Source organism: Salvelinus alpinus, chromosome 19 (genome assembly GCF_045679555.1).
Source record: "Salvelinus alpinus chromosome 19, SLU_Salpinus.1, whole genome shotgun sequence".
NCBI lineage: Eukaryota > Metazoa > Chordata > Actinopteri > Salmoniformes > Salmonidae > Salvelinus > Salvelinus alpinus.
Window position 1 is genome coordinate 8,343,318 of NC_092104.1, and position 27,920 is coordinate 8,371,237.

General features: G+C 43.2%; 2 protein-coding genes across 2 annotated transcripts in view; both read left to right on the plus strand.

Annotated features, from left to right (window-relative positions):
- Nucleotides 1-3,156: 3,156 nt before the first annotated feature.
- Nucleotides 3,157-27,481, plus strand: LOC139544960 (uncharacterized). Its single transcript, XM_071352206.1, has 4 exons — nucleotides 3,157-3,285; nucleotides 14,637-21,320; nucleotides 22,981-23,265; nucleotides 25,812-27,481. The coding sequence occupies exons 2-4, from the start codon at nucleotides 14,672-14,674 to the stop codon at nucleotides 26,765-26,767; spliced, it is 7,890 nt and encodes a 2,629-aa protein (XP_071208307.1). The 5' UTR covers nucleotides 3,157-3,285; nucleotides 14,637-14,671; the 3' UTR covers nucleotides 26,768-27,481.
- Nucleotides 16,070-27,920, plus strand: part of LOC139544962 (perforin-1-like) — a 42,240-nt gene continuing 30,389 nt past the window's right edge. The window contains exon 1 of the mRNA XM_071352209.1: nucleotides 16,070-16,074. The gene's annotated coding sequence lies outside the window, so the exon portion shown is untranslated. The remainder of the gene's footprint in view (nucleotides 16,075-27,920) is intronic.

A 27,920-nucleotide genomic window follows, 5' to 3' on the forward strand; every position in this document is an offset into this window, starting at 1 on the left:
GGAGACTAAACTGCTTGGTGTAACCCTGGATTGTAAACTGTCATGGTCAAAACATATTGATGCAATGGTAGATAACATGGGGAGGTCTGTCCGTAATAAAGCGCTGCTCTGCTTTCTTGACATCGCTATCAAAAAACAAGTATTACACTCTTAGAAAAAAAACTGCGTTATCCAGAACCTGAAATGGGTTCTTCGGCTGTCCCCATAGGAGAAGCCTTTGAAAAACCCTGTTTGGGTTCCAGGTTTAACCATTTTGGGTTCCGTGTAGAACCCTTTCCACTGAGGGTTCTAAATGGAACCCAAAAAAGTTAAACCTCTAACCAAAAAGGGTTGTCCTAAGGGGACAGCCGAATAACCCTTTTGGAACACTTTTTTCCCAAGAGTTTACAGGCCCTACTTTTGTTTCCCCTGGCCAAGTGTCACAAAGATGGACATAGGCAAATTACAGTTGGCCCATAACAGAACAGCACGGCTGGCCCTTAAATGTACACAGAGAGCTAACAATAATAATATGCACGCCAATCTTTCCTGGCTCAGATGGACAAGTAGAGGAGAGATGAACCTAATCAGTACTTGTATTTGTGAGAAGTATTGACACGTTGATGCACCGAGCTGTCTGTATAAATGACTAGCACACAGTGAAGACACCCATGCATACCCCTCACAAGACATGCTACCAGGGAGTCTCTCCACAGTCCCCAAGTCCAGAACAGACTATGGGAAACGCACAGTATGACATAGAGCCACGACTACATGGAACTCTATTCCACATCAAGTAACTCATGCAAGCAGTAGAATCAGATTTTAAAAAAATAGATCATCAGGGTTGTATCTGGAACTTCATGTTGAAGATCAGTCATATTTGATCTACACAATACATTTCTATCTGAACATTCTGTAAATGTCCATTCTCCTGACTGTCCATTGCCCCAGGTGTACATAATCAAGTCAAACCAACTAACCAATGATATTATGTACAGAGAAGTATAAATAAGTTGTGATGCTCAACTAGTGTATGACTCTTTCAACATGCCACTGAAAATGTTGAAAGCTGCAATACAGTTTTTGATACCTGAAAATACTGCAGAGTAATTCAAAGCCATTTGCAAACAGCAAGTTGGATGCTTAGCAAAAACTACTTTGGACCTTTTTGTCCATCTGAGGAGAAGTATTCTTGTTTCAAACACACTCTACCACATTTAAAGGGATAGTTTATTCAGTTTTTGTAAGTACTGGACACGAGGAATAGTGACTGTTCCTTTTTCCATGTAAGAACTCCATTGTTATGCAAATATAAAGCAATTTACAAAGTCCTATGCAACAACCATGTTGCTATTGTAATGATCCGAGTTACTGCACGTGTACAAGAACATGATGTGAAGTGTTACTGTATTATCTTATGTCTCACTCATTATGAACATATATCTGTTAGTCATTTAGAAGCTGCAAAAGTGGTCTACTCTAATGTTGATGTGATTCCATGTACCCCATGTGTTTCATTCTAGGCTATATATTTTATTAAGATTCACATCTGAGAGCCCTCCAGACCATGTGCTAATGATCATATATTTAGACTAATTCAACAAACTGTTGTAGTTTTTGATCAACTATCAAATAAATACATTTTGTTAAAAAATAATGAACATATATTCAAATAATAAATTCAAAAAAATAGTTGCCTTTTAGTTGAAACTCTGTATAAACTATATTAGACTGAATATTTGAAAGGGGCACAACTCTCACATGCCCCCCCCCCCCCACATTATAATTGTAATGTGATACAAAACGAGGCAGCGGTGTGCTTTAGGACCATGCGGATGCCTCCTTGCGGACCCTGCTGTTTGGAGTGTTTATCCCACTTCTAAAACAAAAGTGGCACAGCCCGTGCACACTGTCCCTGCATTCAATTTGAGAAGACGGTGATGGAGAAGATGGCTGACGTTTTACGTGCTCCTAACCGATTGTGTTTTTATGTTTTTTTCTTTGCGTTGTTTGTAACTTATTTTTTTTAACTTATTTTGTACATAATGTTGTTGCTATCGTCTCTTATGACTGAAAATAACTTCTGGACATCAGAACAATGATTACTCACCCCGAAGTGGCAGAAGCTTTTTTTTTCCATTGACGAATCCGACGAGCCCGATGTGAACGACATACTGCTTTCCCGGGAACAGGCCCAAATCCACGTTATTTGCATGAAGAGACGACAGAGAAAAAGAGGACGGAGGTTGGGCTGCCTTCTGAGAATTCGTAGGTGATCTAATAAACCCCCACTGCCTTCCGTCCTACTAGCTAACGTGCAATCATTGGAAAATAAAATCGACGACCTACGAGGAAGATTAAACTACCCCAACGGGACATTAAACTGTAACTGTAATATCTTATGCTTCACAGAGTCATGGCTGAACGACGACATTATCAACATACAGCTGGCTGGTATTGGTGAGAGGTTAGCATGTCTTGAGGCTATGATATTTGTACATCTAACCTTCTCACTCATCATTATTCACAATTTATTCAGGGCTATCCATAATCATACTAACATCCACTTTAATGTAGAAGTGTTTCGAAATATATTCTATTCTTATTACAATAAAAGTGACACACTACATTATTTAACATTACCATTAACACAACCAAAACCAACAGCAAATGCATGGAACAAATTTGTAGAGCCACAAGCTTGATGTAGTCATTGTTGGACAAATTACTTTTCACTACTTTAAAACACATGTAAGTGAATTTGTCCCAATACCTTTGGTCCACTGAAATGGGGGGGGGGGGGGGTAACTATGTACAAAAAGTGCTGTAATTTGTAAACGGTTAATTTGATATGGATGAAAATAACCTCAGATTAAAGCCGACAGACTACATGTTAACCTCACAGTCATTGTTTGATTTCAAACCCCAAACTTTTGGAGTATAGAGTCAAAATAATAAATTATTTATAGAGAGAGAGAGAGAAAAAGGTGAAGAAAGAGAGGGGGGGGGCTCTTCTCTCGCAAGCCCAATTTGTTCTCCTGGCAAGTCAAGGATCTTCTCCCCTCAACCCCTCCCCCTTGTTCTCTTATCAGATAACATGTTTTTTAATCTTCCACCCCCGTTTTGACTCCAGAGGGTTTTAGACCAGCCCACAGCCAAACAGCAAGCTTCATATAAAAACCAATGTGATTCGAAACACTTTATCATTACCTCCTGCAAACTGACACACTCAGAGAGAGAGAGAGAACACAGTGCAGAACCTTCAATGCAGGAACACATATCAACTTGTTTACCTTCATAAAGGTAAGAGTAGCTTCATTTCTGTTAGATTTTTCTGAGAAGATAAACATCTATTGCCTTGAAAATCCCTGCACCAGTATTTGTTTCTTGGCTCAAGAAATGCAACCTAATTTTATTGGTTGTGTGTCCATTCGAGAGAGTAAAACATAAAAAAATCTAATAGCTAAATTATCCTTGGTATGACCGACTTAAAACAATTACACTTTGGATGGTGTAGCAATACATCCAGTCACTACAAAGATACAGCCGTCCTTCCTAACTCAGTTTGACGGAGAGGAAGGAAACTGCTCAGGGATTACACAATGAGGCCAATGGTGACTTTAAAACAGTTACACAGTTTAATGGCTGTGATAGGAGAAAACTGAGGATGGATCAACAACATTGTAGTTATTCCACCATACTAACCTAAATGGCGGAGTGAAAAGAAGGAAGCCTGTACAGAATACAAATATTCCAAAACATGCATCCTGTTTGCAATAAGGCACTAAAGTAAAACTACAAAACATGTGGCAAAGAAATTAATTTTATGTCCTAAATACAAAGCTTTATGGCAAATCCAACACATAACTGAGTACCACTTCATATTTTCAAGCATGGTGGTGGCTGCATCATGTTATGTATATGCTTGTCATTGGCAAGGACTAGGGAGTTTTTTAGGATAAAAAAAACCCGGAATATAGCTTAGCTCAGGCAAAATCCTAGAGGTTAACCTAGTTCAGGCTGCTTTCCAACAGACACTTGGAGACAAATTCACCTTTTCGCTTTTCAGAAGGACAGCTGTAATTGCTGCAAAAGGTGATTCATGTATTGACTCAGGGGTGTGAAAACTTATGTAAATTAGATATTTCTGTATTCATTTTTTTTTTATAAATGTGCAAACATTTCTAGTAAAGAGGTATGAATAATTTTTAAAGGCATTGTATATGATGTAAGGAAATTATTCTGTTTTGATTGTCAACACTTACTCAATTGATTTGTGTGTCTTATGTAGAGAGTTAAGCTTACAAAAAGGTGCTTATCATTTGCATTTTGTGTGAAAGCAATGTGAACATGTTACTGTTGTGCTCATGTATGTTATTGCTGTGGGCATGTAAAACTTCAGTTTCGTACAAATGGTGTAAGACTGTAATAAAAAAGAAAAATTGAACAATGACATTAATGCCCCATTGTCTACAACAGTGGACATTTTACAAAAGGTCATTTATTAGGCTTCCAAGGCTGGGGGAGTAGGCTGGAAAGCCTTTTCCTGTAAAATCAGGTGGAATTACTATAATTCTAATATAAATTAATGTATCTTTAATATTAATAATCCTTTTTATCATTAATCCTTAATATCATTAATCCATCCTTTATATCATCAATATATATTTCATATCATTAATCTTTAATATCACTAATCTATCTTTAATATCATTAATCTATCCTTAATATCATGAATCTATCCTTTATTTCATTACTCTATCTTTATTATCATTAATCTATCCTTTATTTCATTAATCTATCCTTAATATCATTTATCCTTAATATCATTAATCCTTAATATCATTAATATATCTTTAATATCATTAATCCTTAATATCATTAATATATCTTTAATATAATTAATCTATCTTTATTATCATTAATCTATCCTTTATTTCATTAATCTATCTTTAATATAATTAATCCTTAATATCATTCATCTATCTTTAATATAGACCGTTTTACGGTCTCCTAACCAACTGCGCTATTATGTGTTTTCTTATGTGTTTTTCTTCGCGATATTTGTTAATTATTTTGTACATAATGTTTCTGCAACCGTATATTACGGCTGAAAGGAGCTTCTAGATATCAGGACAGCGATCACTCACCTCGGATTAGGCAAAGATTTTTTCTACGATGAAGATTTCTTCTTCAACAACAACAACAGCAACAACAACAACAGCAACAACAACAACAACAACAGCAACAACAACAACAGCAACAACAGCAACAACAACAACAACAACAACAACAACAACAACAACAACAACAGCAACAACAGCAACAACAACAACAACAGCAACAACAACAACAACAACAACAACAACAACAACAGCAACAACAGGCAGGGCACACACGATACTCTCCAAACATCCCAATTATTCGCAAAAGGAAACGACACAGAGGACGAAGGGCTGGAATCCTCGCCAGGACTAGCAGAAGGCGAGTAGGAAAGCTGCCGTTACAGTCAATATTACTCGCCAACGTGCAATCATTGGACAATAAACTAGAGGAGATACGATCACGAATATCCTACCAACGGGACATCAAAAACTGTAATATTCTATGTTTCACAGAATCGTGGCTGAATGATGACATGGATATTCAGCTAGCGGGATACACGCTACACCGGCAAGATAGAACAGCACACTCCGGTAAGACAAAGGGGGGCGGTCTGTGCATCTTTGTATACAACAACTGGTGCACGAAATCTAACGAAGTCTCTAGATTTTGCTCGCCTGAAGTAGAGTATATTGTGATAAATTGCAGGCCACATTACTTGCCTAGAGAATTCTCAGCGATACTTTTCGTGGCTGTTTATTTACCACCACAGACAGATGCTGGCACTAAGACCGCACTCAATCAGCTGTATAAGGAAATAAGCAAACAGGAAACCGCTCACCCAGAGGCGGCGCTCCTAGTGGCCGGAGACTTTAATGCAGGGAAACTTAAATCAGTTCTACCAAATCTCTATCAACATGTGAAATGTGCAACCAGAGGGATAAAAATTCAAGATCACCTGTACTCCACCCACAGAGACGCGTACAAAGCTCTCCCTCGCCCTCCATTTGGTAAATTCGACCACAACTCTATCCTCCTGATTCCTGCTTACAAGCAAAAATTAAAGCAGGAAGCACCAGTGACTCGGTCTATTAAAAAAAATGGTCAGATGAAGCAGATGCTAAACTACAGGACTGTTTTGCTATCAGAGACTGGAATATGTTCCGGGATTCTTCCGATGGCATTGAGGAGTATACCACATCAGTCACTGGCTTTATCAATAAGTGCATTGAGGACATCGTCCCCATAGTGACTGTACGTACCCCAACCAGAAGTCATGGATTACAGGCAACATTCGCACTGAGCTAAAGGGTAGAGCTGCCGCTTTTAAGGTGCGAAACTCTAACCCGGAAGCTTACAAGAAATCCCGCTATGCCCTGCGACAAACCATCAAACAGGCAAAGCGTCAATACAGGGCTAAGATTGAATCATACTACACTGGCTCTGACGCTCGTTGGATGTGGCAGGGCTTGCAAACTATTACAGACTACAAAGGGAAGCACAGCCGAGAGCTGCCCAGTGACACAAGCCTACCAGACGAGCTAAATCGCTTTAATGCTCGCTTCGAGGCAAGCAACACTGAGGCATGCATGAGAGCACCAGCTGTTCCAGACGACTGTGTGATCACGCTCTCCATAGCCGACGTGAGTAAGACCTTTAAACAGGTCAACATACACAAGGCTGCGGGGCCAGACGGATTACCAGGACGAGTGCTCCGGGCAGGTGTCTTCACTGACATTTTCAACATGTCCCTGATTGAGTCCGTAATACCAACATGCTTCAAGCAGACCATCGTAGTCCCTGTGCCCAAAAACACAAAGGTAACCTGCCTAAATGACTACAGACCCGTAGCACTCACGGCCGTAGCCATTAAGTGCTTTGAAAGGCTGGTAATGGCTCACATCAACACCATTATCCCAGAAACCCTAGACCCACTCCAATTTGCATACCGCCCAAACATATCCACAGATGATGCAATCTCTATTGCACTCCACACTGCCCTTTCCCACCTGGACAAAAGGAACACCTATGTGAGAAAGCTATTCATTGACTACAGCTCAGCTTTCAACATAGTACCCTCAAAGCTCATCATTAAGCTAAGGAACCTGGGACTAAACACCTCCCTCTGCAACTGGATCCTGGACTTCCTGATGGGCCGCCCCCAGGTGGTGAGGGTAGGTAGCAACACATCTGCCACACTGATCCTCAACACTGGAGCTCCCCAGGGGTGCATGCTCAGTCCCCTCCTGTACTCCCTGTTCACCCACGACTGCATGGCCAGGCACGACTCCAACACCATCATTAAGTTTGCAGACGACACAACAGTGGTAGGCCTGATCACCGACAACGACGAGACAGCCTATAGGGAGGAGGTCAGAGACCTGGCCGGGTGGTGCCAGAATAACAACCTCAACGTAACCAAGACTAAGGAGATGATTGTGGACTACAGGAAAAGGAGCACCGAGCACGCCCCCATTCTCATTGACGGGGCTGTAGTGGAGCAGGTAGAGAGCTTCAAGTTCCTTGGTGTCCACATCAACAACAAACTAGAATGGTCCAAACACACCAAGACAGTCGTGAAGAGGGCACGACAAAGCCTATTCCCCCTCAGGAAACTAAAAAGATTTGGCATGGGTCCTGAGATCCTCAAAAGGTTCTACAGCTGCAACATCGAGAGCATCCTGACCGGTTGCATCATTGCCTGGTATGGCAAATGCTCGGCCTCCGACTGCAAGGCACTTCAGATGGTAATGCGAACGGCCCAGTACATTACTGGGGCTAAGCTGCCTGCCATCCAGGACCTCTACACTAGGCGGTGTCAGAGGAATGCCCTAAAAATTGTTAAAGACCCCAGCCACCCCAGTCATAGACTGTTCTCTCTACTACCGCATGGCAAGCGGTACCGGAGTGCCACGTCTAGGACAAAAAGGCTTCTCAACAGATTTTACCCCCAAGCCATAAGACTCCTGAACAGGTAACCAAAGGTTACCCGGACTATTTGCATTGTGCATCTATCCTTAATATCATTAATCTATATTTAATATTATTAATCCTTAATATCATTAATCTATCCTTAATATTATTAATCCTTAATATCATTAATCTATCATTAATCCTTAATATCATTCATCTATCTTTAATATCATTCATCTTTAATATCATTCATCCTTAATATCATTAATCTATCATTAATATCATTAATCTATCTTTAATTTCCTTAATATCATTAATCTATCTTTATTATCATTAATCTATCTTTATTATCATTAATCCTTAATATCATTAATCTATCATTAATCCTTAATATCATTCATCTATCTTTAATATCATTCATCTTTAATATCATTCATCCTTAATATCATTAATCTATCATTAATATCATTAATCTATCTTTAATTTCCTTAATATCATTAATCTATCTTTATTATCATTAATCTATCTTTATTATCCTTAATCCTTAAAATGTCATTAATCTATCCTTAATATCAGTAATCTATTCTTAATATCATTAATAATATTAACATGTCCTAGCAACCAATTGCATGAGCAGCAGCACTTTAAATCATACTAAATCAAATTGTATTTGTCACATGCGCCGAATTCCCCTAACAGTATAGCTCAGGCCTTGATAGGGAGAGGAAGTGTTTTTGAGGATAGCTCAGGCCTTGATAGGAAGAGGAAGGTTTTCTGGAGGATAGTTCATTGAGAGAGTAACTTAATTTATGTGCAATGTGTTGTTTAGTTGAAAAACAAATTTAATACACTATATCAGGTATGAAGGTAAGACCAAGATGCAGACAACGTCGAATAACAATGGTTTAATAATCCAACAGGGGCAGGCAATAGACAGGTCAAGACAGGCAGGGGTCAGTAAACCAGAGGTGGGGCAAAGGTACAGGTCGGCAGGCAGGCTCAGCGTCAGGGGCAGGCAGAGTGGTCAGGCAGGCGGGCTCAGAGTCAGGACAGGCAAGGGTCAAAATCAGGAGGGCGAGAAAAAGAGAGACTGGGAAAAGCAAGAGCTGAGACACAAAAACGCTGGTTGACTTGACAAACAAGACGAAATGGCAACAGACAAACAGAGAACACAGGTATAAATACACAGGGGATAATGGGCAACACCTGGAGTGGGGTGGAGACAATTTAAATTTTACTAGGCAAGTCAGTTAAAAGCAAATTCTTATTTTCACTGACAGCCTACGAACAGTGGGTTAACTGCCTTGTTCAGGGGCAAAACAACAGATTTTTACCTTGTCAGCTCAGGGATTTGATTTTGCAACCTTTCGGTTACAAGTCCAATGCTCTAACCACTAGGCTACAGGTGAAACAGATCAGGGTGTGACACACTATATATACAAAAGTATGTGCACACCCCTTCAAATGAGTGAATTTGTCAATTTCAGCCACACCCGTTGCTGACAGGTGTATAAAATCGAGTACACAGCCATGCAATCTCCATAGACAAACATTGGCAGCAGAATGACCTTACTGAAGAGCTCAGTGACTTTCAACGTGGCACCGTCATAGGAAGCCACCTTTCCAACAAGTGAGTTCGTCAAACTTCTGTCCTGCTAGAGCTGCCCCGGTCAATTGTAAATTCCGTTATTGTAAAGTGGAAACGTCTAGGAGCAACAAGCTTGAGCCGTGAAGTAGAAGGCCACACAAGCTCACAGAACGGGACCGCTGAGTGCTGAAGCGTGTAGCTCGTGAAAATTGTCAGTCCTCAGTTACAACACTCACTACCGAGTTCCAAACTGCCTCTGGAAGCAACGTTAACACAAGAACTGTTCGTCAGTTTTCCATGGCTGAGCAGCTGCACACAAGCCTAAGATAACCATGTGCAATGCCAAGTGTTGGCTGGAGTGGTGTAAAGCTTGTCAGCATTGGATTTTGGAGCAGACGAAACCATCTGGCATTCCGACGGACTAATCTGGGTTTGTCGAATGCCAGGAGAGTGCTACCTGCCCGAATGCATAGTGTAAAATGTAAAGTTTGTTGGAGGAGGAATAAAGGTCTGGGGCCGTTTTTAATGGTTCGGGCTAGTTTGGGGAAGGCCTTTTCTGTTTCAGCATGAAAATGCTCCCATTCGCAAAGCGAGGTCCATACAGAAATCGTTTGTCGAGATCGGTGTGGAAGAACTTGACTGGCCTGCACAGAGCCCTGACCTCAACCCCATCGAACACCTTAGGGAGGAAGTGGAACGCCGACTACGAGCCAGGCCTAATCACCCAACATCAGTGCCCGACCTTACTAATGCTCGTGTGGCTGAATGGAAGCAAGTCCCGCAGCAATGTTCCAACATCTAGTGGAAAGCCTTCCCAGAAGAGTGGAGGCTGTTCAAGCAGCAAGGGGGGGACCAACTCCATATTAATGCCCATGATTTTGGAATTAGATATAGGACGAGCACGTGTCTACATACTTTTGGTCATGTAGTGCATCTTTTGTTGTATTATTCATAAAAGTGCATTTATCTATAGGTTTATTTATCTATAAGTGCTTTCATCAAGAGTTACATGCACATCATTCTAGAGCAGAGTGCATTGTTTAAAGAGATCACCATGGAGAAGATGATGGATGCATTCTCCAAGCATTGTTTCAGAGATCTTGCCATCACCTATCCTGAAAATGTTACAAGTGAGTCAGGAAAAAATAAATTAAAAAACGAATTTTTAAGAGAGTCTCCAGAGTCTTAATTCTAAACGTAAACAAGGAAATAAAAGGAGACCTTCTGTTCTACACAGATGATCCTAATGCTTGGCAGAAACACCTTTCCACAAGACCAGCATGTTGATCCTACTGCTGGGCCCACAGCTCTCCACAAGACCAACAATGAACTTAAAATGTCAGAAAACAGAACAGAGGCAACTGTACATTGATTCCACCCCAAAATGTATCATTCATTTGGCACTGTGATGGTTTAAGGTTCAGATGCCAGTCTGGATCAAATTGTCAACTACTTCGACCAAATAAAAACTATTGTTGCTGAATTTAAAACCACTCCACTGTCACTAACCTAAAACAGTCTCCACTCCCTCTGTGTCCCAGTATGTAGTCCCCAGTGGTACTCTCCCTCCCTCACCTGCAGCAGACACAGCCCTGAGCGTGCCTCTCTCACACGTGACACCTGCAGTACCACAGCATCTTATAGAGGAGGAGATCAGCCTGGTGCGTCAGCATAGGAAGGAGATCCGGGAGCTGCAGTGTACAATGACAAACGTTGAGCAGGACAACCAGGCTCTCAAGATGGAACTGTTCAGACTTAGAGAGGAACTGTCCAGCACAGTCAACACCAGCCACAAGCAGAACCTGCAGAAGGAGCTACATAAGCTAAGATAGGAATTTCTGAGCAACCAACATCCACTCTACAAAGAGTCCACAAAAACCCAGGACCAGGCCAACAGCTGAATCAGAACCCACCAACCAACACAAACAACCAACCAACAGAACCAATGCACCAACCCAGCTGATTCCCTCCATCACCATCTCACGGCCTGTAATTACTCCCATCACTCCTGCCATCCTCCATAGACCTGACAAGAAACCATACATTATATTAATGATGGACTCCAATGGAAAGGTTATTTTAGAGAATATGCTCTGCAAGCCATATCATCATTCACACGGGAACAGCCAGCAACACTGGCCCCCACACCACCCTCCACCACTTCTCTCCTGGGAACTGCATGTAGATACACTGAGCTATGCCCAAACCTTTTACTGTCAAAGAGGCCCCATGCAGAGTTTGGAGCGTAGCCAGCCACACTGACCTCCACCCTTTTCAATTCCCCCTACAACCTCCCTTCAATGCTACCAGACCACACCCGCGAAAGCACAGCTCTACCAGACCAGGCCCGCCTCAACTGAGCCCAGTTCTACACAGCACCGATGACTACCCTAGGGTCTGGCAGAACACTTTTGAGGGTAGTGCAACACATGATCCAGTCCACAACATGTATCATTCACACCATCAGGCTACAGTACATATACATACATCAGGCCCTCCACACCACCCTCCTCAATTCCCCCCACAACCTCCCTCCCAGGTTACCCTCCCTACTCCCATCACCAGGACAGGCCTGGGACACTTCTGCCCCACATGACAGCCCCAATCATGCAACAGGAGACACACCAAGGCCTCCTATGCACACACAGAATGGAGCATTGGCAGCCACTCCGATCCCCTGCAGCATCTCCACTCCTTTGGCGGTAGCTTCATCAGGGAGGAGTGACCGCATACAGAAAGGGGGAGGAGTGGCCATATATATAAAATCTAATTTCATGGCGTCCCAATCTTTAAAATCTTCTGGTTGTAGATAAACCAGAACACGTGTATTTGTTGCTGGGATTTACCGACCCTCTGCCTTTTTTGTCCTCTGAGTTGGTCATTTTAGGGGATATCCCCGGCATCAGATCAATTTAAGAGTATATGGATTGATTTTAATCTGATTCCATTGATCTCAAAACCCTTACTGATTGATTTCATTCTTACTAATAACCCCCATAAATATTTGTCTAGTGTAGTATTTGCATATGCTCTCAGTGATCATTGTCCCATAGTATGTATTAGAGATAAGAAACAGCAAAATACTAGTCCTCGTTTTTAAATTTAACTAGGCAATTCAATTAAGAACAAATTCATATTTACAATGACGGCCTACCCCGGCCAAACCCTCCGCTAATTCGGATGACACTGGGTCAATTGTGCACTGCCCTATGGGACTTCCAATCAAGGCCGGTTGTGGTTACAACCCAGGATCGAACCAGGGTCTTTAGTGACACCTCTAGCACTGCAATGCAGTGCCTTAGACCTCTGCTCCACTCGGTAAAAACCCTCAAGGGTTCTATAACATTTCTCCTCCATATTTATTCCTATGGCAGATAAACACGCTCCTTTTAAACAATTCAGAGTCAAAGATGAGAAAACCAAAGCAAGGAAAAACCAGATGAGAAACCAAAGTAAGGAAAACTGACTCTGTGGAGGACTGGCAATCTTTAAGACAATTGAGAAAAGAAAGCTGTTAAAAAAGAAAAATCAAGCTACTTTTTGAGCTCTATCTCTGACTCTGCTGGTGATCCTTCTAAGTTTTGGAAAACAGTAAATGCACTGAAGTGTACAAATTCCTAAAAGGCAACATTGTGCTGCCCTCTTCAATGACCTGTGAAAGGCTTTCCATACTGTTGATCACTCACTGCTAATTTAGAGGCTTTCTTCAATTGGCCTAGACCAGGTGGCATGTAGGGAAAGGGATTTAGATTTTTTGGTTACTACATGATTCCATATGTGTTATTTCATAGTTTTGATGTCTTTACAATTATTCTACAAAGTAGAAAATAGTAAAAATAAAGAAAAACCCTTGAATGAGTAGGTGTGTCCACATTTTTGACTGGTACTGTATATGAACGCAGCTACCACTTCATTAAAGCCGTTAGATGCAGTTTATCATAGCACACTGCTCTTTATTACGGGCAACACTTTTAGTACTCATTACTGCATTTTCTACCAGAAAGTTGGTTGGCCCTCTTTGATGTCACGTAGGTTGATACATTGCAATGTTTTCATTCATAAATCCCTTTTATAGAAAGAGATCCTGGTCACAGTATGACTCACTGATAAAATAAAGGTAAAATAAATATCAATAATCTATCCTTAATATCATTAATCTATCTTTAATATCATTAATCTATCCTTAATATCATGAATCTTTAATATCATTAACCTATCTGTAATATCATTAATCTATCTTTAATATCATTAATATATCTTTAATATCATTAACCTATCTGTAATATCATAAATATATCTTTAATATCATAAATATATCTGTAATATCATAAATATATCTTTAATATCATAAATATATCTTTAATATCATTAATATATCTTTAATATCATAAATATATATTTAATATCATTAATCTATCTTTAATATCATTAATCGATCCTTAATATCATTAATCCTTAATATCATTAACCTATCTGTAATATCATAAATATATCTTTAATATCATAAATATATCTTTAATATCATTAATATATCTTTAATAGCATAAATATATATTTAATATCATTAATATATCTTTGATATCATTAATATATCTTTAATATCAGGGAAAAGGCTAGTAACGTAGTTCGGAAGATCAGGCAAGAGGTTGATGACAGGGAATCCGGTAGGCTAAAGTACAGGCAGGGAATTGTTAAAGGCATGGTTAGTGAGGATGGCCAAAACTATGATACACAGGAGGACTAACACGGGAAAAACAGAGCTCTCAATAGAAAAGCGTATCAAAACAAACAATATCTCACAAAGATGGGGCGCAAAGAACTGAACTAAATAGAGTGTGATAATGACATACAGGTGTGTGAACAGGTGATCAGAATTCAGGTGATTGGGATCTGGAGAGTGAGCTACGTTCAGGGGATCTACGTGTTTGAGAGCATGAGTTGGAAGCAGAAATTACAATATCCTAAATATCATTAATCCTTAATATCATGAATCTATTCTTAATTTCTTTCATCCTTAATATCTTTCCTTACAGTGTTTTTCTTTTCTCAGGAGAAAGCAGTTTTTGTGAATGTCACATAGCCACCATGAGGCCCGCTGGACTTTCCATTTTCATTGCCATCCTCTCAGCCTCTGTCCCGGGGTGCGGCTCCGTGTGGCCTTACTCCAGACCGGAGTGGCAACAGGTTGAGAATAATCGGCCAAATGAAGTGGAAATTCACTTAGTGCTTGGGCCACCCGATGTCTTCATCAATGACCAAGCTTACATCGATTACGAATCTTCTTACTTCATAGGGAAAAAAACGAAGGTGTTGGTTTTAAAATTAAACATAGACCAAAATGGTCAACCTACATTTCAAGAGCTTAGCAGGCCAAATGGGATGAGCGATGTACTTATTCAGAATGCTGATAGAGTCAAGATTACCTTGATTTCTCATGGTAACAGAAAACTTGGTCAGATACATGGTCAGATACATTATGGTGTGGACTACAACATCAACAACATGAATTACCATCAACTGGCTAATGTGGTGAAGGTATTGGTCAGCAATATAAGACAACCCCAAGTTGAAATGCGATTCATTGTGTGCAATGCTGGAACGGAGGCCGCAGGGAATTACATGACTGGATTCATGAAGGAGGTGAATAATAATAAACAGGGGTTCCAGCTCCGTAAGATTGTGGCGTACGACACCTTCGTGTCAACAACCAACACATTGAATGTTTACCAAACCCAAACGGTTGATGTTCCTGAAAAACTATTCTGGAGTTATGAAAAAGAGGGTATTATGCCAGCTTTTCCTGATCTCTTAAACCATGGGCAAATGACGAATGAAATTACCATAAAAGATGAAAGAAGAGTTTTGTTCAGTTATGAAAATGGAAACGTGTTTCGCAGCCCCTTGCGAAAAATGACTAATATTAATAATAACCAAATGGACGTCGAAATGGAAACAAGCATAAACCAGCTTAATGACCAAAACAGCTTTGGGGAGCAGCTTGATAATAACTTACATGGTTGCTTTAAGAAGAGGCGACGACGCAGAAATGTGTGCAATTCAGAAGAATATGTGGTGAAGGACAAGTCACTACTCATTAAAGACGGTCAAGTGGAGGTGGAAGTGGCAAGCAGGAGGAACCCAGAGGATACCCACCTGGTCTCCTTCCCTCTAGATGAGTCCAAAACCTTCTACACCCGGCAGATCGAAGAGAATGCCATGCATCAGGGCAGTCGGGTGAAAGCGGCAGGTGGGGGTGCTCTGGACAAGATCAACAGAGGCATGGCGGTGTATGGCATTGTGGCTGGCTTCATTGGGGCAGGGAAGTTTTTTGCAGAGAACGATACAGCTAGAGGGGCTTTCACTCTCACCCAGTCTCTACACGGGCTCGGGGGGCTGACTGGCGTGAATCAACAGCTCTCCAAAATGTCCCAGAACATATTAAAAAGCACCATCCGTAAAGGGGCAGAGAGATTGGGTCTAGAGAAGACATTGGAGAGAGTAAGCGGCTCACTGGAAAGAGTTCAGGAGAGTGCCGCTGGACAATTTCTGAAGGACATTCCCTTCGTTGGCTTGGGTTTCCAATTCTATTTCATAGCTGAAGATTCTGTAGCTATTCAGACAAGCAACAACTCTGACCCAGAACAGAAGAAATATTATGGCTTAAAAGTTTCAAACTTAGTCTTGGACGTGTCAACCACTGTGCTGTCCATCGCTGAAGTGGTCTTCCCTCCGGCCGCACTCATTCTGGAGCCCATAATCATTGGTCTGACCATAGTTAGGATGTCTATCAGTGATTTTTACTGCGATGTTGTGAGTGAGCTGGACCGACTTCCCAAGGGGGCTAATGACATACAGAAACTGAATGCTGTTTTAAAAGGGTTAGGGGAAGGTGCTTTGGATTTTGGGACCGGAGGGCTGCTGAGGCAGATGAAAGAGGTGGATGAAGAATACAGGAAAAACCAAGAGCTTCTGCGAAATTTGTCTTCTCCCGGTGCCTATTACAAAATAGTGGCCAATGACGGTAACGTAAGCACCATCGACCTGACGGAAGGGACGCTCTCACAATATGGGGGTTTGATAACGGTCCGGCTGTCGAACCACGGCAATGTCACCATTCAGATTGGAGGCATTGATGATGGGCGAGGCGGGGTCAAAACCATTGTGAAAACATTCCACAACCCCGCCATTCAGAGCATCATTCTTGGGGTGGGGGAGTCTCGCCAGTTCCTGTACACCCAGAAGACTGCAAACCTGTGGTGGGTCATCCCAGTGCACTCCCAACAGGTCATCTGTGGAGAACTCCTGCTCCGCTCCTCCCTGTTCGGCACCTATTATGGGAATGACAAGGACAACTCATTCTTTGCCCTCCATCAACCCGCAGCAGAGCAGCCTTCACCAGCTCCCTCAGACCCCTGCGCTTATGGAGGCCTGGATTTGGACTACGTGATCCGGAACTACCGCTACACCATCCACGGTCATGGGGGGGATGACATTTTCTTTCTCGGGTCGCAGGCTTCGGTGCTCTCTGGCGGAGAAGGGAGGGACCTTTACGTCTTTCCCACAGACGGAAGCATTTCCGAGATTGACAATTTCTCCCACGATTTGTTTGAGGATCACCTGTTGATAAAAGCACCTTTCAGCCGCATTGATTGTATCCGGAATCAAAACGATCTTCTCCTCGTTTACGGACAACAGAAGAAGCACCAGATCACCATTAGGAACTGGTTTACCCACAGTAACGTTGACTACTATCAGCACATGACATTTCAGTCTGCTGATGGCGTCATGTTTAAAATAGCAGACAGAGGACTTATTGGGAACAAGTTCCATACTAACTGTGTCCCGGAAACTCTGGACAACACCAAATCCCAAAGTCCGGTATCTCTCAGACTGGAGGGGGATTACCAAAGCGTAATCAGGGTTTTGGGCAGCAATTTTAGTGACAGCATTTTAGGCAACAAGAGGGACAACGTTCTCAATGGTGGTCTGGGAGCAGATGTACTTGAAGGAGGAGAGGGAGCCGACACCTATGAGATCTTCCCAGCAGAAGGCTGTGATATCATCAACAACTACGCCACAGACCAGAAAATAGACTTGGTGGTGTTTCACGTGCCCTTCCAGAGGATTCGTGCAGAACTGCTGGATGAGGGTGTTCGGGTGACAGACGAAGAAGAGCCAAAGTCAACGTGCTTCCATTTGCAAAAGTGGAACACTGACAGACAATATCAACACTTGGCGTTTCTGTCTTCTGATCATGTGACTTTTTCCATCTCAAAAAGTGAAGACAGTGGGCTGGTAAAGACGCCGCTGATTGTCGACCTCAGCACGGAGCAACATGGCAGGACCGTCAACCTCAACAAAACTGACCAACACTTCCACACTGTGGTGACTGTCTTCGACTCCCCCTATGATGACATCATTGTCGGGAATGTGCTGGGCAATTTCCTCAGCTGCAGCGGGGGCAGGGACCACCTGCAGGGAGGAGGTGGCAGTGATAAATACGTCATCAGGTCTGGCTGCGGAGGAGCTCATATCAACAATCTCGCAGAAGACAAAAATAGCGACGTTTTGTTTATCCAGTATTCCTGGGGGGAAATCAAAATAGAGCTTCGATTGCCACACCTTGTGTTGAAGGTGGCAGTTGTTAACATTGAAGTCATCCTGTTGGACTGGTTCCAGGGTGAGAACTTCCAACACCTGGTTGTGCAGACTTCTGACGGCATCATCGCCACCTTGCCGCTCAATGTGTCCGACCAGGACGTCTTGAGTCCCATGGAAATTAACCTCAGCAAGGAGGAGTGTACAGACCAGAAACAAATATTTGACTTGAGCAAAGAGCCCTGGAGGAAAGTGGAAAGGTTCCAAGCAAAATCGAGCAAGTGTTCATACACTGTGATTGGAAACTCGTTGGACAACTTCATTGACCCTGGCATTGGAAATATTTACAAGTATCAGTACCTGCGGGGAGGCAATGGGTCAGACACCTATGTCCTTGGCCATGCATACGGCTATGAGAACGAAATTGACAACGAGGCAGGAGACATGAAAATGGACAACCTGTTCCTCCAGGTCCTCTATGAAGACGTCAAAGTTCTCCTGGAGGGACCCCACATTATCTTGTTCTCCCACTCTAGGAAAGACTCGGTCCGTGTCCGCTTGCTGAATTACTTGAATGGGCCGAAGTTTCAGCACCTCCTGGTTCGTTCCTTGGATGGATTTCTGTTCAAAATCAATGGTGATTCTTACCCCTACAAGTCCGTCCTCAGCATTGACATGGCATCCTCCTCCAAGAGCTGCAACATCAGCTGTGCCTCATCAGGAAGTGAATTCAGCAATGTTTCTAGAATACGTGGCGCCACTGCCTTCAGTAACTACATCACAGGGAGCAATGGCAGTTTCCTTATTGCCGGGGGCAACATGAATGACTATATCCATGGCAACCAGGGAAGTGAGATGATTGAGGGCTTTGGAGGAAATGACATCATCTTCGGAGATGGCGGGAATGACGTCCTGGAGGGGGGAGAAGGGGAGGATGAAATCCAGGGGGGCGAGGGAGATGACTTCATCTACGGTGGAGGTGGGGCCGACAGGATTGACGGGGGTCCTGGGATTGATACAGTGTTCTTCAGTGGAGACGTGCGGACGGGCAGCGGGGTCACGGTGGACCTGCACTCAGGCAGGGGGTGGGGAGCAGACGCAGAGAACGACACCTTCACTGGTGTGGAGAGGGTGATTGGGACAGAGTTCAACGACCTGCTGATTGGCGACAACGAGGACAACCAGCTGATTGGGAAATTCGGAGATGACAGTCTGGTGCCGAAACACGGGTCAGACCTGCTGTGCGGGGGGCCAGGAAGAGACCTTTACATTCTGGACGACAGCAGCGGAGTGAAACACATCGACAACTTTGCCTCAGATGGGATCGAGGATAGCGTTCTAATTCGTAACTTCGCCCCCCAGGACGCCTGCTTCTTTACTTCAGAAGGAAACCTTGTTGTTTCTCTGCGCTACCGAGACCCTCTTCTAAACCTGATTGGCAGAGACTCGCTCACTGTTATATTTGACAACTGGAGCAGCAACCGCTCGCTTTACCAGCACATCAGCTTTGCCTTTGCAAACAACACCCTGACTGACTCATCCTACTTCAGCTCAGCTGTTGAGATTAGCCCCTCCCTCAAGGCTTTTAACTCATCCCTTCCACCCTTCAGCGTGACACGTGCTAATGAGACGGCCATTGAAGTCAAAGACATGGCTCTGGGGAGAGTAGGAAGTGTGGCAGAGTCAATGTTCCGCTATCATTTAAAAGTGTCAGACCAGCTTTTCCACACCGACACTTTACCTTGGGGTAACAGCCCCTCATTGGAAATCACTGGCCTCCTTTCTGGAGTCCTTTACACCTTTCAGCTTTACCTGACGAAATGTGAAGTTCCAGTGCTGGTTTTATGGGAGGCATCACAGAGAACGAACCCCAATCCGCCAGTGTCTCTGAAAGTGCTGCACGTCACCCACAGCAGTGTGGTGTTAAACTGGGCGGCACCCCCTATGGAATCCGACCCCGACAGTGAGAGGTACACTTACATGGTGCTTGTGGAAGAAGACAGCGGTGACCTGGTGGCGCACTTCAACACCAGCGACACTATGGCGGATATCCACGACTTAAAACCAAAATCTGCATTCAGGGTCTTTGTGTCATCGGTAATAGAAGAGATGAAAAGTCAGAAGGCTGTCTTCCCACCAATAGAAACTCTAAGCATATGCCAAGGCTTCATCGCTCCCAGTGGAAGCACTATCGTTGAGGAGAAAATGACAGGGGATGGACCGGTGGCAGTGATTGAGTGCCTGGAGGGCTACCAGCTGACCTCTAGCTCTGAAATTCAATGCACACCAACAGACCTATTACTACCCGTGGATAGGCCCTGTGTCCCCAGAGGCTGCATCCATTTGGGCGATCATGTTCCTCATGGCAGAACTATCTCTGTTATCTGTCTTGGCTTCCTCTTGGAAAGCACGTGTCACTACGGTATTTTACACCCCACCCCTCCGTTGTGCTGCAGAACCCCACCGGAGATCAACAACGGGCATTACCAATCCTTGCAACACTCAAACTCCATTACAATCGTCTACAGCTGTGACTCAGGGTACGATCTTTTCGGGGTGTCCAGCTTTACATGCCAGGTAGAATCAGGAGAGTGGTTCCCACCCACTAGAGGTGGAATACTGCAATGCAAATCAATCCCCTGCCTTGCCCCTCCCCAGGTTCCTCATGGTAAATTCTATTCACCTTCAGGTCGCACAGGGGATTTCAAACAAGGCGACTCTCTGTTCTTGAGATGTGATGATTTCTACCACATTTCCTCTGAGGACAGCACCATAACCTGCCACGGTGGTGACTGGGGATTGATAACCTCACCCTGTGAGCCTAACTTCCATCTTGTCAACATTCAAGATGGCCTTTATGACTTAGTTGGCGATATCGTGGCATGGAGAGTTTCCTTCCAAAATATTGGTCCCTATGCCAGGTTATCCTGCGAAGACAGACAGTTGGAGTTTGTAACACTGACATGGGCTCTCAGGAGTCCACAGGTGAAATGTAGAAAAGTAAAGCTGCAGACAAGTGGCTCGGATTACACAGGGATCGTTGAAGGGAACGTGGACGGGGCCGGTTGGAGCAAAATTTGTGTTGAAGACTCAACTGCAGCTAAAGCTGTCTGTGGATCCCTGTTTCCTGGTCATGGTGAGTAAGCATTTATGTACAGTTGGGGTCCAACATGATTGATACCCTTGATAATGTTGACTGTATGAATTAAATACACACACACACACAAACGTATAGACAGACAGACACACAGACATAGACACACAGACACACACATTGACACACTCACTAAACCATCAATCAATCAATCAATTTTATTTTATATAGCCCTTCGTACATCAGCTAATATCTCGAAGTGCTGTACAGACACCCAGCCTAAAACCCCAAACAGCTAGTAATGCAGGTGTAGAAGCACGGTGGCTAGGAAAAACACCCTAGAAAGGCCAAAACCTAGGAAGAAACCTAGAGAGGAACCAGGCTATGAGGGGTGGCCAGTCCTCTTCTGGCTGTGCCGGGTGGAGATTATAACAGAACTATGCCAAGATGTTCAAAAATGTTCATAAGTGACAAGCATGGTCAAATAATAATCATGAATAATTTTCAGTTGGCTTTTCATAGCCGATCATCAAGAGTTGAAAAACAACAGGTCTGGGACAGGTGGCGGTTCCATAACCGCAGGCAGAACAGCTGAAACTGGAATAGCAGCAAGGCCAGGCGGACTGGGGACAGCAAGGAGTCACCACGGGCGGCAGTCCCGACGCATGGTCCTAGGGCCCAGGTCCTCCGAGAGAAAGAAAGAGAGAAGGAGAAAATTAGAGAGAGCCAAGATTTTCAAAATGTTCATAAATGACAAGCATGGTCAAATAATAATCAGGAATAAATCTCAGTTGGCTTTTCATAGCCGATCATTAAGAGTTGAAAACAGCAGGTCTGGGACAGGTAGGGGTTCCATAACCGCAGGCAGAACAGTTGAAACTGGAATAGCAGCAAGGCCAGGCGGACTGGGGACAGCAAGGAGTCACCACGGCCGGTAGTCCCGACGTATGGTCCTAGGGCTCAGGTCCTCCGAGAGAAAGAAAGAGAGAAGGAGAAAATTAGAGAGAGCCAAGATTTTCAAAATGTTCATAAATGACAAGCATGGTCAAATAATAATCAGGAATAAATCTCAGTTGGCTTTTCATAGCCGATCATTAAGAGTTGAAAACAGCAGGTCTGGGACAGGTAGGGGTTCCGTAACCGCAGGCAGAACAGTTGAAACTGGAATAGCAGCAAGGCCAGGCGGACTGGGGACAGCAAGGTGTCATCATGCCCGGTAGTCCTGACGTATGGTCCTAGGGCTCAGGTTCTCAGAGAGAAAGAGAGAACGAGAGAATTAGAGAGAGCATACTTAAATTCACAGGACACTGGATAAGACAGGAGAAGTACTCCAGGTAACCAACTGACCCTAGCCCCCCGACACATAAACTACTGCAGCATAAATACTGGAGGCTGAGACAGGAGCGGTCAGGAGACACTGTGGCCCCATCCGAAGAAACCCCCGGACAGGGCCAAACACACACAGAGAGACACACACACAGACATACAGAGAAATACACACAGCAAAATGAACTCACCAGACTAACATATTAATATCCAAGTACCATAATATAAATTCCTCCTAATAGTGAATGATTCTGGTGAGTTTATATTGTTTATATGGCATGACAAAGGTTGTGTTTATATTTCTGTTTTAATGACAGATGTGTGTTATATTGCTGTTTTCATGTGCTCTTGTATTTTGTTGCTGTTGTGTATACAGAATGGACAACATCGGTGATCGACAGTGGAGGGTTTGTTTCTCAACAGACACACGTCTGTGATGTCATGGGATGTAGGTTCATACCAGAAAGATTGACCTGCAACAAACAGATCCAGTGCAGACACAGCTGTGATCCCTATACAGTTCCCAACGGTCAAGCATTTTGTGCCTCCAATTTTGAAGGAGAAAAATGCGATATAACGTGTAACCGACTCTATAATCTCGAAGTCTCCTCTCAGATCCAGTGTACCAGTTCTGGATGGTCAAGCTTTCCCTACTGCATCGGTGAGTGGACGTCAACATGGTTATAGTTCTTTTTTTATTTGGCTACCAACAAAGGCTACGAAATCTTACTTCCATTTTCTCCCCAATTTGGAATAGCCAGATATTGACATATTTACGAAAAGAAATTGAGAGCAGTAAATGAAGCGACCAGTACATGGGATGTCTAAGTGTAATAACCACAACAACAACACCACCAATAAGAGATTTCATAGTAAAAACACAGGTCAGCATAAGACAAGGGTAGCCTATAAAAGCCTATAAAAATCTATAAAACAGCCAATAAAAATCTTCCCACATTTTCAGCCTGATTTTTCAGAAGAGGCACAGAGGAAAACAGGTTGCATAATAACACCTTTGATACACCAGAAAGGTTTTAAAATGTATTTTTCCAAAGTCGTATGCAATTGACCATACAATGCAATCTGAATATACAGCCTCATTACAGCTTGTTAAATAATTGTATGTTAATAGAAATGTGCTCCAAAATATAACTCGCTGAATTATTTTACTAAATAAGACATGACCCCTCGTCTTAAACGTTCTGTGACTAAAAAGGGTTGAATAGAACTTAGTCCAGTAAAATACTCGTGCTTAACTGGGGGCAATGCAATGTTTTGAATGATCCTTTAAAAAAAACAGAAGCATAACACCCTGCATCCCACTGCTGGCTCACGTCTGAAACTAGGCAGGGTTGGTCCTGGTCGGTCCCTGAATGGGAGACCAGATGGTGTTGGAGGGCCAGTAGGAGTCACTCTTTCCTCTGGTCTAAAAAGTGTTCCAATACCCCAGGGCAGTGATTGGGGACATTGCCCTGTGTAGGGTGCTGTCTTTTGGATGGGATGTTAAACAGGTGACCTGACTCTCTCTGTGGTCGCTAAAGATCCCATAGCACTTATTGTAATAGTAGGGCTGTTAACCCTGGTGTCCTGGTTAAATTCCCAATCTAAACATCATGGCCACCTAATCATCCCCTGCTCCCAATTGGCTCATTCATCCCTCTTCCCTGTAACTATTACCCAGGTTGTTGCGAAAATGAGAATGTGTTCTCAGTCTACTTACTGGGTAAATAAATATGATAAAAACCTGAACAGCCTGTAATAACTGTATTTATTATTTGATGAAATGTGAATGTTAAAGGTCCAATCAGCTTGTTTTAAAAGAAAAATCTCAATTTCAAATAATTTATGGGTAACAATGAAGTACGTTACTGTGATTGCTGTGATTGCACAGCCAGAAGAGAACTGGCCACCCCTCATAGCCTGGTTCCTCTCTAGGTTTCTTCCTAGGTTTTGGCCTTTCTAGGGAGTATTTCCTAGCCACCGTGCTTCTACACCTGCATTGCTTGCTGTGTGGGGTTTTAGGCTGGGTTTCTGTACAGCACTTTGAGATATCAGCTGATGTCAGAAGGGCTTTATAAATACATTTGATTTGATTGTTTTCAATTAAAATGTTTAACAATAAACAAAATGGCTTCTTAGCAAAGAGCAATTTCTCAAGCAATAATTTTGCTAGGACTGTCTGGGAGTGATCTGAGTTGGGAGGGGAAAAATGAAAACTAGCTGTTATTTGTAGAAAGGTTTGGAACTCTCTGTCTTATTGTATTGGTCTTTTAACTAATCCACTGGCCAAAACTCTATGCACCAAAACAGGCTGAAATGGCAGGCGGTCTTTTCAAATAGCTCTTACACTATAGTAGTGAAAATGCACTGCAACCTCAATTTGTGCTCTAAATATGTCCCTTCTGAAAACCAGGCTGTTTTTTGGAATCATGCGATTTCCACTTCCAGGTCACACGAGACTCCTCCTGTATCTAGCTGGCTGTGCAGAAGTATCACTTGACTGTGTTGATAATGATTACCACAGTGCTTGAAAAACAATACACGGGACAATGTCAGTCATTCTGGGCTTAAAGGGGAACTCAAATGTTTTTTTGTGTGTGTTTTACATGTTCTCATATGTTGCTGCAACTGTTAAGTAAGGTGTGTACATCCTGAAAATGTGATTTATGCTATTACATTTCAGTCTACACAATATCCAAGATGACTTCACATATACCCTTAAGAAGAACCTGAGAACCTTTTCCATCAGATTGTTTGGCTCATGTGTCTATGATGGAGGGGTTGATGGGAAGTGTAGTTCTAAAGTTCTTTATCTGAAAGGGTACATTAGGAAAGCCATCTTGGAAACCGAGCACTGTTTAGAGACTGCAATTTAATAGCGTGGACAGAATGTCAAAACAATTCAAGAATAAATACAAAACACACACTTTATTTAAACAGTTGTGGCAACATATATAAAGAAGTAGCACACACACAAAAGAAAAAACACTTGAGATGGTTAAATAAAGTTGCATTAGTGACTAACTCCTGACTAAAGTGCAAATGTCGCTATTATCAGTGTTTCTCCCAGCTGCCGCATTCAGAATATTGCACTGAGCCACTCAGGGAAATCCATTTCTATTCATCTATTTGAAAGGTAAATACTTATTTGACTAACCTGCATTCTTTCTATCTTCTGCCTTCTTTCTTTCTGTTGCCCGCCCCCAGAGAGTGGGGATTGTGGCTTTGACAACGAGAGTGGACCCCATTTCATGAAGTGCTTGAGCAAGCTTTGGGTCGAGGCAGGTTGTAGCCTCCAGACCGACGGTTCTCCTACAAGGAACCCGGATTTAGTAAGATACTGGAACACAATGACTGTGAGTGAGGTGAGGAGAAACATGGCCGAATATCCCAGTAAAGATCCATTCACTATAAACACCTTGTGCGAGGAAGATGAGGAGTGCTTCCCCGCCCATGCCACGGTGCTCACCAGTGACGGCTCCAGGAGAACCATGGCAGAGCTGCGCTTGGGGGACAGGGTGCTGGCGGTCGACGCTGCTGGCCGGCCCACCTTCAGCGAGGTCCTCCTGTGGCTTGACCGGCGGAGCAGCTCAAGGGAGCGCTACCTCCTGCTGGACACGGAGGGGTCCGAGGAGCCCCTGTACATCACACCTGACCATGTTCTCTTTATCGCCCCCGACAACGCAACAACCATTGACTTGGCCAGCGACGCACGCAGGGTTCCGGTGTTCGCCAAGGATGTCCTCCCGGGCCACCTAATCTACCTGCATGACCCCAGCAGCGGATCACTGGAGTCCAAACGCGTGAACGAAGTGAGCGAGGCAGAGAGCCTAGGGGCCTACGCTCCCCTGACTGTGGAGGGGAACATGGTGGTGGACGGACGCCTAGTTTCCTGCTACACCCTGCAGTGCCGGCAGCAGCTTGCTCACCTCACCTTCGTCCCCTACAGGCTCCTCCACATCCTGCGCTCCTCCCTCCCTCTCCTTGGGGACCAGCTTCTGGCTCCACCGCGGCAGGGGCAGGATGACCAGGAAGGTATGCACTGGTACGCGAGCGCCTGGTACCAGCTGGGCCTGTGGATGGGGTATCCGTTCGGTGAGACATGCTATCCCACCGAGCTGCTGAGGTACCACTATCCCAAACCTGCTACTGATAAGCTGTGAAGGCTGCCCACCTAAACTCCTCCACAGTCAGATATCAAGATATATAGAATGATAGAATGATTATTATTATTCATTTCTTAACAGATGCGCCACTTATTTGTCTTTCTATAAACTAGGGTACCAGTGACGATTTCCTACACTCAACAACTTGTTACAGCTGTTGAGTCTTTTTTTTTCATGTCAATACATGTCATTACATAAGATATAACAGGGGATCATAGTTATATTCAATCAATTTGATGTGATGATTTAAGTGTTTATTAACCCTTTATCATGGTTGGTGTCTTGACGGAAAGTGTCCGAAATCGTGTGACATAAAACATAGTTTTTTTTCTCCTTGCATTTATGACAGTGTATGTTGTCGTTATGTCATATATTAAGAATGAATCAGTTAAATTAGACATTGAACTGGAACGCTGTAAGAATCCTGGATCTAGCTGTCTGACTGTTTTTTGTATAGAGATCTCAGAAATGCAGTGTAACTACGAAACATTTAATTTTGTGTCTCCTTATGTTGGGGGGTGAAAATAGTTTTCAAGGGGCACACAAATCCCACATTATGTGTGCGATTGCAAAAATGTAATGCTTTTGACCGAAAGAGTCGACTTACCTTGATTCTTAAAACCTAAATGATACCGTCATTAACTTGATTCTTCAATAGTTATGCATGATACTTGTAAATGCTTTAATAAATATTTTAATTTGACACATTTAGCAAGTTTACTGTGCTTTTCTCGTTAAGTTGTATCTCAATTAAAACCTCTTATGAACTGTAAAGAACCACCTGTCACGTTCCTGACCTATTTCTGTTAGTTTGTTTTATGTGTTAGTTGGTCAGGACGTGAGTTTGGGTGGGCATTCTATGTTTTCTGTTTCTATGTTGGTTTAGGGTTGCCTGGTATGGCTCTCAATTAGAGGCAGGTGTTTGGCGTTTCCTCTAATTGAGAGTCATATTTAGGTAGGTTGTTTCACAGTGTTCGTTGTGGGTGGTTGTCTCCTGTGTCTGTATGTAGGTTCGTGCCACACGGGACTGTAGCGTTTGTTTGTAGTCGTGTACCTGTTCGTGCGTTCTTCATGTTGTATGTAAGTTCCATGTTCAGGTCTGTCTACGTCGTGTTTGTTATTTTGTAATTTTCAAGTGTTTTCGTGTTCG

Coding starts and splice junctions, on each gene's coding strand:
- LOC139544960 (XM_071352206.1), top strand. CDS start 14,672: ATGAGGCCCGCTGGACTTTCCATTTTCATTGCCATCCTCTCAGCCTCT. Junction 21,321..22,980: donor ATCCCTGTTTCCTGGTCATG/GTGAGTAAGCAT, acceptor TTGTGTATACAG/AATGGACAACATCGGTGATC. Junction 23,266..25,811: donor AAGCTTTCCCTACTGCATCG/GTGAGTGGACGT, acceptor GCCCGCCCCCAG/AGAGTGGGGATTGTGGCTTT.